Below are 10,390 nucleotides of genomic sequence, written 5' to 3' on the forward strand. Positions count from 1 at the left end.
GTAGATGGAGGAGAAGAAGAAGGCTGTTAAGCGTGGAAAGAGAAGGGAAGAGCGGTGGGTGTGGTGTACATACAGCGGCGTGACGAAGGCGGAGGACGTGTGGAAAGTATGTTGCTAAGAGTTGTCTTACTTTATGCATGGATCGGTTTTTTGTTTTCCCTTTCTTTCGAGAGAAAAGATGTGATGGAGAGATAACTATCCATGAACTCTCTGCGAAGAATACTTGGCGCGTATGGTAGACTGACGAAAGATGTCTTCTTTCTTGAGAGGAATCTTCTCTGAAGGTAGTTTTCTGTTTTGGGATTTCTTTTCGGGTGTAAGGAGAAGGTGCCCTGTGAACTTCTAAAGATGCAAAGACTTTCGAGGAAGTGTTCAGTGACACCCAAGCTTACGAAGGTCAGAATGAACTCGGTGTCATTATGGCTAAGGTGTATATACACTCTCCTTTCCTCTAGAATGAACAGCTCTACTTCTCGATGGGAGTTAGAGAATCTGGAGATCGTGAATGATACGCCTTGTATTTTCAATTCTATGGGAGGGGAGAGAAGAAGGTCCTGTGTCTTAAATTCTCGGCTCCTCCGCATCAAGGAAATACAGGATGGAGTTTGTCCTTTGTGCAGAACCTGGAAGCCCGTGCCGTAGCCTTCACTACAGGATTCTCTAACATCACGAAGTACAGCTATTCATTCTGCAGCCTGGGAACGGGGTGTATGTACACCTGCCATTTGTCTTGTAGGCTGTTGAGTCAACAGGGCATAGGAGAGGCGGGGGTGGAACTCGTTGTCGAGTGTATTTGTACCGTCTCTGTGGATCTATACCAGCCCAGTTGAAGTTAGATATAGAGGCGTCATCCGGCTATGTATCTGTAGGTATAGGTATAACTACAGAAGTATCTGGATAGACGCCATCACATATAGGAAGAAGATATGCTCAATACAAAAGCGGCGGTTAGACACGGAGGTGGCTTTGCATTAAGTAGACATCGTGCGTGTCTATGAAGACGTATGCAGACACTTATGACTGGAGCTCCAGCGAGACTCCGTGCGCATATCCATGACAGAACAAGACTACGATGTCTTTCCTCTTGTCTGCATGCGGTCAGCTAAGGACCTTCACCACACACTATATGCCTATAGATGGACTTCTCCACCAAACGTGAAGCTGCGAATCTCTCTGTCTACGTATATATATGTATATCTATGTAAATCTGTACGTATAGAGAGATCCGTCTGTACGTCTGACTGAACATGCAAATCTCGAGAGAGACCTGTGTAGATGTAGTCTCATGGGTAAGAGAAGAGTCGAGCCGTCGCATATGTGAAACGTCTTCCACCATGATACAATAATACACGAGATTCTCATCCTTGCATTTTGTATCTCCAACTTTGGGTAGGTCGTTTCTCTCTATCTTCTTCCGCTGCCGATGTAGAACAGGATCTGTCCCTAGCCCATCTCCTTCCTGTCTATGGATGTCTTTGCTTGCATGTGCCATCCACCGGCTCTCTTCATTCCTCTCCGAGTAATAGCCTAGGATTGTTTCTAGGTTTATCTAGGAAGCCTCTTCCCGCAAGCACATGGAAACCTGTGCTTCATAAATATTGGAAAGCTGAGAGAGAATGAAAGAAAAAGACTTTCTTTCCTCTCTATTCTTTTCTTTCTTTCTTTCACTGTGGAGATATCAATCAATCTCCTCTCTTTCCGTCCGCACTCTGCCCGATGCGCTTGTATTACACGACTCTGCGTTGTCTTCGAACAACACTTTTCTTTCTATCTCACTCTACGACGAGTCTATCAATAGAAGAAGAGTTTTCAGCTCATCGTCCCTTCACCCATATATATGTATATATATATATGTATATATATGTGTAGAAACGTGAAGGTGATATGAGGTGATAACGTAGATCTACATGAACGCTGAGAGAGAGAGAGGCTGACGAATCTTATTCTCCATGTAAGGAAGACACAGTCCAGACTGCTGCGTGTCAGGTTGAGTCCGGCATGCTGTGTGCCCTTTAGATGAAGAAGAAGAGGACAGGTGAGAGGGCAGGAGACGTTTAGCGAATCTTAGAGAAGTCTTTCTCTTTCTTCTCAAGCTCTTCAAGTATGGAGTGGATCTGTTAAAAGAAAAACAGAAAGGTGAACAGGAAAGTCGGTTCATGAAGTAGGAAGCGACACACGCTGTCTCGTAGCTTCGAAACTACATATCTACGTCGCTAAAACACCTCTGGTACGTATACCTCAGATACCCGTGTAAACATACATATATGTATCTACATATGCGCGTATCCACAAGTGTTCGGTAGGGTATGTTCATGGTAAAACTGTCCATTCGAGGTACTCTATTTATCTCTGACTGATCTATCTGTCATCCCACGTAGCCTACCCCCATACATCTGTATATACCTATATATGTACATATGGTGCGCATATCTACATATATATATATAGAGAGAGAGAGAGAGGCAGAGACACACGTACATATTCACACACATGGTAGGGGATGTGAGTCGAGATATGAAGAGAGGGTCAGAGACAGAGGAGAGCTATGATGAGGAGGAGTAGTCAGGGATCAATAGACAGATAGCTCATGGCCATCAATAGCATGACGTCTTCTTGAACAAGATCGTCTTCCTTTCTTGCAAGCATGGCAGTCTTCACCCTGCGAAATCCTTCTGTGTCGTCTCTTTCACCTCGTCTTGATAATGTTCGATGCGGTTTATAAGGCCTTTATCCACTCCTATATTCTCCACTTGTTCTTCGCTTCCTTTCTTTCCTTCATTTGAGATGCTATGCTTCATCTTCATGTCTCGTTCTTCTTCTCCTTCTTTTCGTTTCGATGGGGCTGTTGAGACTCGACGGCTTCCTGCTGGTTCTATTGTCATTCTCTCTCCCCTTCCGACTTCACTACCACCTCCAGGGCGCATCTGGGGTGAGGTGGATGTTCTTCTTCTCTCTCCTTGTTTTCGATTTTTCTCTTCTTCTCTTTCTTCTTCTTTTCCTTTCTCCTCGATCTTCTTCCTATTGTTCTCTTCTTTCTTTTCTGCTTGGCGCTCTTTCTCTCGGCCTTGAACCTTTAAGAGAGTCTTAGGGGATACTGCGGATGGAGAAGAAGAAGATCTCTCTTTCTTTGTGTTGCCCGTCAGAGATTCAGGCTCTCTTGAAGAGCTTCCTTCCCTGTCGGCGCATGCAGACGCTGATTTAGGTCTTTGTGTTCTTCTGTTTCTCTCCTCCTCCTCCTTATCATCATTCACAACATTTTCCTCAACCTCTTCCGTAGTAGCACTTCTATAGTTCTTGCTCTCTTTCTCATTCTTCTCTTCTTTCTGACCCTCTCTCGTTTCATCGTCTCTTCTATCTCTTCTTTCATCTATCCCACTCTCTCCATTCGTTCGAGCAGCCGCCCTCGAATTCTTCATATTCCTCTGAGGTGGCTTACCTCCTTCTCCTTCTCTCCATATCTCCGTCATCTTCTCTTCTTCTTGGCTCCTCTTCCTCTTTTCTCCTTCTTCTTCTTCTCCTTCTTCTCTTCCTTGTCCACCTACACCTTGGTCTCCCGATGAGATCTCCCCGTTCCTATCCCCCCCACTCGAGCTTTTTTCCCTGCTCTCTTCCCCTTCATCTATCTCCTCGTTGTCTTTCTCATAATTCTTTCCTTCTCTTCCTTCATCTCCACTTATCACCCTGTCCGCTTTGGCTTCAAGATGTAGGAGGCTTCCTTCTTTTCTTCCTTTCCCCTTGGAGTTTTGCTGAGAAAGACTTTGAATTCTTGCCCGTCTTGCCATTTCAGCTGTATTTGGACCTCCATACGTTAAGCTTTGTCGAAGCCCTGCTTTCTCTTGTTCTGCACAGCACTCGAATTCTAAGAGAATCAGTTCTTCTTCTTCTTTCGTCTTCTCGAGAGGGGTGACAGGAAGAGCAATTGGCCCTACTGCAACTTCTGTCTGCTTGAGAAGTTTCTCTGCTATGGCGTGTTGTTTCTGCAGCTCCACAAGAATTCTCTGTGCTTTACTCAGTTTTGTATCTTCATCTCCATGAAGGCTTTCTTTCTCTTCACAATCTTCTTCAGCATCTTCTTCATTGCCTTCTCCCCCTCTTCGTATCGCCATCGTCGAATTCTTCATATTCCCTCTCTGTTCTAAAGACAACGTCTCTTCTTTCGGCATCCCTTTGATCTTCTCTTCTCCCTCTCTCTCGCTATTCTGACGGAGAGTCTCTTCACACACACCTGTCTGAGGCGAAGATGGGAGAAGAGAAGGAGATGACGGGCTCAAACAACTACTTCGAGGAAGTTGTTTCTTCACAGCCACCGTAGGCGAGGCTCTCAGAGTGACACTTGCAGAATACGGACGTGGAGGGGGAGCAGGAGGAGAAGAGGAGGAAAGTTCTCTTGAATTCTCTCGAGGAGTATGAGGAGGAGGAGGAGACGAAGAAGCAGCAGAATGACGTGAAAGGGGAGAAGAAGGAATGGCACACGAAAAACGTCTTCTCCCCGTCTCTTCTCGAGTTTTATCTGTTACATCTCTCTTCTTCCCAGAGGAAGTCCAACTCGGGCTATGATCAGAGACAGTGTGGCGATGGAGAGGAGGAGAAGAAGACGAAGAGAGAGAAGAAGAGGAAAAGCCTTGTGGGTGTTGATGCGAAGGAGAAGAAGGATCTGTCGGAGAATTCTTAGCTGATTCTCGATGCAAAGAGAGATCCAAGAGAGAAACATATATGAAGGGGAAAGAAAGAGATAGAGGAGAAGAAGAAGCCAGAGAGATAAATAAGACGAGCTTTGAGAAAATGACGGGTGAAAGAAAGAAAAGACATGATTGCAGCCGACGAGTCACTATAGTTATGAGAAGGCTTAGATGTCTTGCTCTATGCATACGCGTGAAGGGAAGAGAGAACGGGTATGTCTATATTCATGGAGAACATAAATATGTAGATGGCTGTTTATGTACTGTGCTGGTAGACTGGGGTGAAGCGAACGTGTGTGACTAGAGTAGGTTTAGCGCTGTGAACAAGTGTATATACACCACAACAAAAAGCAGGCTCGTTCACTGTTGCTGCACGTCCATCTCTTTCTCTCTCTCTTCCGCTCTCTGTCTCTCTCTCTATACGTCTCTTTCTCTCTCTCTCTCTATATATATGTATATGTATTTGTATGTAGATGCGTTGACACAAGCTGCATGTGGAAAGCAAGAAGAGAATTTTCATCGGTGGTATGGAGAAGTACACATCTCCATACCACCCACTCTCCTGCTTAATTCAGTCTCCCATATACGTATCTAAACTTCTCTTTCATCTGCTTTTCTTCTCTATCTTCTTTTTCATTCCTGTGATTTCTTTTTACCTTCTCCATCTAAGGACCTCTTTAAAGCGCCGTCCGTTCCTCCTTCTTCTTCTTCTTCTCTGTCATCTCTTTCATTTCCCAATAATGTCGCTGCGTAGTGTGACGCCGCTATAGTAGCTGGAGTTTGCTCGACCTCTATATCTAGATAATTAGCATCCTCGTGATCGATGTCTTCAGTCTTCTTCTCATTCTTCTTCTTCTTCGGCTCTTCTTGATAAAGATTCATTACCTCTCTCCCTCCATAGACTCTCCTTTTTCCTCGTGGATTTCTCCTTTCTGTTGCATGCGAATTTTGTCGATTGAGAGAAGAGTATCGTTTCATCTTGGAGGCCTCAAGGACGCCTTCAGAGGAGAAAGAAGAAGAAGATCTTCTCTCTGTCTGTTGTTGAAGTGGCTTTGCTTCTATTGTGTCACTTTCATCGTCTTTCTTGCCTCCTGCTGTCTCTTTTTGCGCTGGCTGTTGGGAGACAACACCATAAATGGGATGGCTAGTACGGCTAGCTATGTCTTTGGAGGTCTCTTCGACTAGCTGATCGATGACAAAAGAACTTGCTCGATTACCGAGGGGAAGCTGACGGACTTTACTAAGTCGTTCTTCAACGGATGATAGAGCTGCCTTCGCTCTCTTCATCTCATACTCATGACTAAGAGAGAAATGACAAAAAGAAGAAACAAACAAGACACACAAAGATAGGTCTGGAAGTGTACATACAGACTCTCTCCTTTTCTCTCTTTCTTGCTATCACTTTCTCGTTCTCATATTTTTGTATGCGTAGATGTGTGTGTGTGAGATTGCAGGTAAAAGTCTGCGGAGAGAGAGAGAGATCTACGGCAAATGGTCGTTGAAGGATGACGACAGGCTACTCGATGAGAAACGCTTATGCCTGGAGGTCTTTCCTTTCCTCTTCCTTGGCTGTCTATAAAAATGTAAGGCTCTTCTCTCTATATATGACAGAAGATCTCTACAGCACAACTTATACATACATATAAATACACACACATCTTTATCTACATACAAGGAGATACAGGTACCCGGAGAGATAGATCCATGGACGCCTTGTTAGATAGGAGAGAAGTTAAGACACAGTTCACACGGCTTTTATTTTCGAGAATCTTTGCCTCTCAGAGGAGGATATCTCCCTCAATGGGTTGGCTCTTTCTTGGTAGCAAGACTCTCATTCCATCTCCGTGTCATCCTTTCTCAGTCAAAATCCTCCTCTGACTTCAGGTGTATCTACACCTAACGGCGTGTCAAGGCCTGTTAGGCCTTGTTGGACGGGTAGAGGGAAGAAGTGCAACTCGAGCAACATAGATTCATTCTTCGCGAATTTCATCTTAATGGTCTTCTCTGTGTTTTCGATCTTCTCTGCAGAAGCGGCTGTGACAGGCAAATGCTAAGAAAAGAGAAAATGACGAGAGAGCCAAATCATGCAAAGTTCCGTCGTGAGATCATTGGCATTTTCTCTCAGTCCTCCCCCCCTACCTCCCATCATCTTCTATTTGTCGTTCTTCATCTTCATCTTGTTCTTCTTCTTCTCTTCTCCTTAGTCCCCTTTGGCTCCCTTCCTCAGGTGTATATACAGAGCAAACATCTTCTATCTTGGCCTCTTCATCATTATTCTTTTCTCTCTCTCCTTCTTCGCTCTTCTTCTCCTTCTTACCTTCTCCTACTCCTCTTTCACGCCCATCCATTTCTAGACTTTCACTTTCCTCTTTATGCTCGTTCTTCTTCTTCTTCTTTCCTTCATCGTCTTCTTCATTTCCTTCTTCCGTGGCTCGTGAGAGTGCCCTACTTTTCTCTTTTTTATGGCTATGCCTCCTTCCCTCTCCTTCTTCCCCTTCGCCGTTGGCTGAAGGATTCTCTTCGTCATGCTCTCGGCCTGCTGTCGCTGTCTCGCTGGGGTGCTGGAGAAGGCGAGAAACATTACTAGGCGATCGACTCGTGTTGAAGAGAAGAGAAGCGGAAGATGAGGAGGAAGAAGAAAAGGTTCTTGATCTTTCAGCAGAATTCTGAAGGAAAGAGCTTAAACTCTCTAAAGACTGAGATATCTCTGATAGACGATGAATGTGCGCTGCTGATGGCCTATGGAGAGAATAGAGTAACATTCGTAGGAGGAGAAGAGACAGAAGAGAAAGAGACGAGACAGAGATCCTACAGCGATAAGAAGGTCTTGGAGAAGGTCAATAAACAGATATCCATCAACAAAAAGGAAATGAAAGCAAACAGTTCTTTCTCTTCAGACAGATATGGGAGAGATAGATAGATTAAAGAGAAGATAGATAGATAGATAGATTGAAGATAGAGAGATAGATTGAAGGTAGATAGATTAAAGATAGATAGGGTTTGGAATGTCAAGGTCCACCACTCCCGTTGTCTCATGGTGAAAGACGAGTCGATTCCTTTATGTCAATTAAAGGAAAGAACGAAGACGAAAGTACATGACGTGGGACATCGGAAATGTGTGTGTGGCGCTACTCTTCTTATAAGGATCTTCACTGAGTTGCCATCATGCTGCTAAGGAAGAAAGCTTACGAAGAATGACATCCGCTACCTGCCGCAAGGTATTGAAGAAGTAAGCTCTTTCAACACTCCATACCCTGGACACATGGAGAAGATGTTTATCTCTATTCTTTCTCTTTGACCTATCTATCCTTCTATCTATTTATTTTTAGTCTATCTATCTATATACCTACCTATATCTATCTATCCATCCATCCATCTGGCAACCCGTGAATTCTCTTTTTCTTTTGCCCTTTGTTGATTTCTCTTTTTCTTAGAGGACTTCCGGTGGATCTCTCCTCGTTCGTCCAGAGCTAAGGGAGTAGTGGCCATTTCAGAAGAGACGAGACACGACTTCCACGGGATTTCTCTACCAAATGACTAGATACAAGAGACAGCCACGTTACTATGTTGTCTCTCTCTCTTTTTCAAAGCGACCATTAAAAGAGGAGTCTGAGGCCAATGAAGACAGCGAAAGGGAGAGAAAGAACGATACCTATAGGGATTGTATTCCTCTTCTACCTCCTCTTTGTCTTCTTCTTCTTCTCCTGCACTACGACCGAGTTGTGCTTCACAAGTGTCATCTTTCTTCTCTTTTTCTCTCTTTTCTTCTTTCTTTCTTTCAGTCACTCCTGGCTTCTTGACATCTCGTTTTTCTTCTTTCTTTTCACCATTTGTTCTTTCTCCTTTCTCTCTATCTCGCCCTTTAACAACGGAGGAGGAAGAAGAGGGAGAGAAAGAAGAAAGAGACGAAGCCGAGCTCGAAGAGAGAGAAGAACAAAGGGTATTCCTCTCGGTATGATAACGATTGGTCTCTATAGCTAATAAGAAAGGTGGTGGATCATTCCTCTTTTCATTGTCATCTTCAAGTTGATCTTCTCTATTCATATCTTCTATCATTCTCTCTCCATCTTCGTCTTCATCTTTATCTTTCTTTCCTTTCTTTCTCGATTCTCCCTTCTTACCCCTAGTCTCTTCTTTTCTAGCTCTGTTATCTTCGCTTCTTCGGCTTCTTGTTTTCTTTTCATTTGCTTCCTCCTTTGTTGTCGACACCTCGATTTCTTCTTCACTCTTCTTGTCTCCTTTAAGACTATTCCTAGATGGCGGTGTAACGCGTCCTGTATTCTTCATCTTCTTCGCGCCTCTCCCTTTAGGTCTAAGAGTGTCTCTTCTTCTTCTCAAAAGAATCTTCTCATTCTCTGCTGTGAAGCTCCAGAAAGACTTCTTTCTCATCTCTTCTTCTTCTTCACCCTGGGGCATTATTACAGGCGAAAAAGTGTCTTCTGTCGAACTACTCGCCTCGTTCTTCTTCTTCTTCCTTTCTTTCTCTTCGTCTTCTTCTCTCTGCTGTTCGGTAGATTTTTGATCTTCTATAGCTAGATAACAAGAAGAAGAAGATGCCACTTTTCTTGCTTTTCCGTTGAAATCTTTCTCTTCCTCTTCTTCTTTCTTTTCCCCCTCTCTGACTCGTTGTCCTCTCTCTTGGGCTTTCTTTACATCGTAATCTCTTCTTCTTTTCTGAAGATTCGGCGGAAGATACTTCTGCTCTTGTACGTTTTTATCGCCTTTTCTTCTTCGCACTTTCTCTAAGATGTGCCTAGCAGCTTCAACCATAGGATGTTCTTTGCACAGAAAAGGATTGCTCTCAAAGGGTTTGGGAATTGTAGAAGGCTTCTGTCTTTCTTCTTCTTCTCCTCCTCTTCCGCTTCCTTTCTCGTCTTTCATTCTATTGCCATAGGAGCCATCTTTCGATACATGTCCACCACATGAAGATCGACCAGAAGAGGAAGAGGAAGAAGAAGAAGGATTATATCGATATCCGCATATAGCTCTGTCTTCCAGCATGAGTTCTAGCGTCGTTGACGGATCATAGACATCATGAAAAGTTGAACGAGAAGAAGAAGAAGAGTTCTTTCTTTTCTTATCATTTCCTTCTTTCTTCTTCGTCTTCTCCTCGCCTTTGTCTTCTTCCTCAGCATCCGGACTTCCATCTTCTTCGTCGTCTTCGACAGATGTAAGAGAAGCAAAAGTGAGAGGAAGTGCAGGAGGAGGAGAAGAAGAAANNGGAGGAGAAGAAGAAAGAGGAGGGGGAAGATTTCTATGCTTTCCGCTCCTCTGATCGTGCTGCTGTAGCGCTGCTCGGTTCGAGTAAAAGAACTGCCTGGAGAAACCGATAAGAAAGAATGGAATCAAAAGAGATCTGACAACGTGGTCATAGAAAAAGCATGCATGCCTAGACATGCATACATATGTAGATAGAGAGCTGTCCATGTACATATGTAGAGAGAGATATCCATCTAGACAGGTAAGTCTAGGTGCAGGCATTTCAGCGTGGAAATGTGTATGTGAGACTGTATGAGACAGAGATAGATTACTTTGGCTATTTCTAGGGCCCGACAGCAATCTTCATGAAGGCCGTGAATAATTCTCTCTCTTATGGATCACCTGGGTACTAGGGTTCATGCACTATGAAAGGAGTGTTGTCGCTCTGGATACTGTAAGCGGGTCTCTACAACGTACGTGATACAAGAGATAGAGATATTTCTCTCTCTCCA

At 44.0% G+C, this 10,390-nt stretch overlaps 1 protein-coding gene across 1 annotated transcript in view; it reads right to left on the reverse strand.

Annotated features, from left to right (window-relative positions):
* Positions 1-2,654: 2,654 nt before the first annotated feature.
* Positions 2,655-10,390, reverse strand: part of CSUI_003131 (uncharacterized protein) — a gene marked incomplete at its 3' end in the record, with an annotated part of 8,911 nt that continues 1,175 nt past the window's right edge. The window contains exons 3-6 of the mRNA XM_068063329.1: positions 8,332-9,996; positions 6,819-7,418; positions 5,336-5,979; positions 2,655-4,672 (exon numbers count right to left, since the gene is read on the reverse strand). Of these exons, the coding sequence (XP_067924694.1) occupies positions 2,655-4,672; positions 5,336-5,979; positions 6,819-7,418; positions 8,332-9,996 (4,927 nt within the window). The remainder of the gene's footprint in view (positions 4,673-5,335; positions 5,980-6,818; positions 7,419-8,331; positions 9,997-10,390) is intronic.

Source organism: Cystoisospora suis, assembly GCF_002600585.1.
Source record: "Cystoisospora suis strain Wien I chromosome Unknown contig_1352, whole genome shotgun sequence".
NCBI classification, from domain to species: domain Eukaryota; phylum Apicomplexa; class Conoidasida; order Eucoccidiorida; family Sarcocystidae; genus Cystoisospora; species Cystoisospora suis.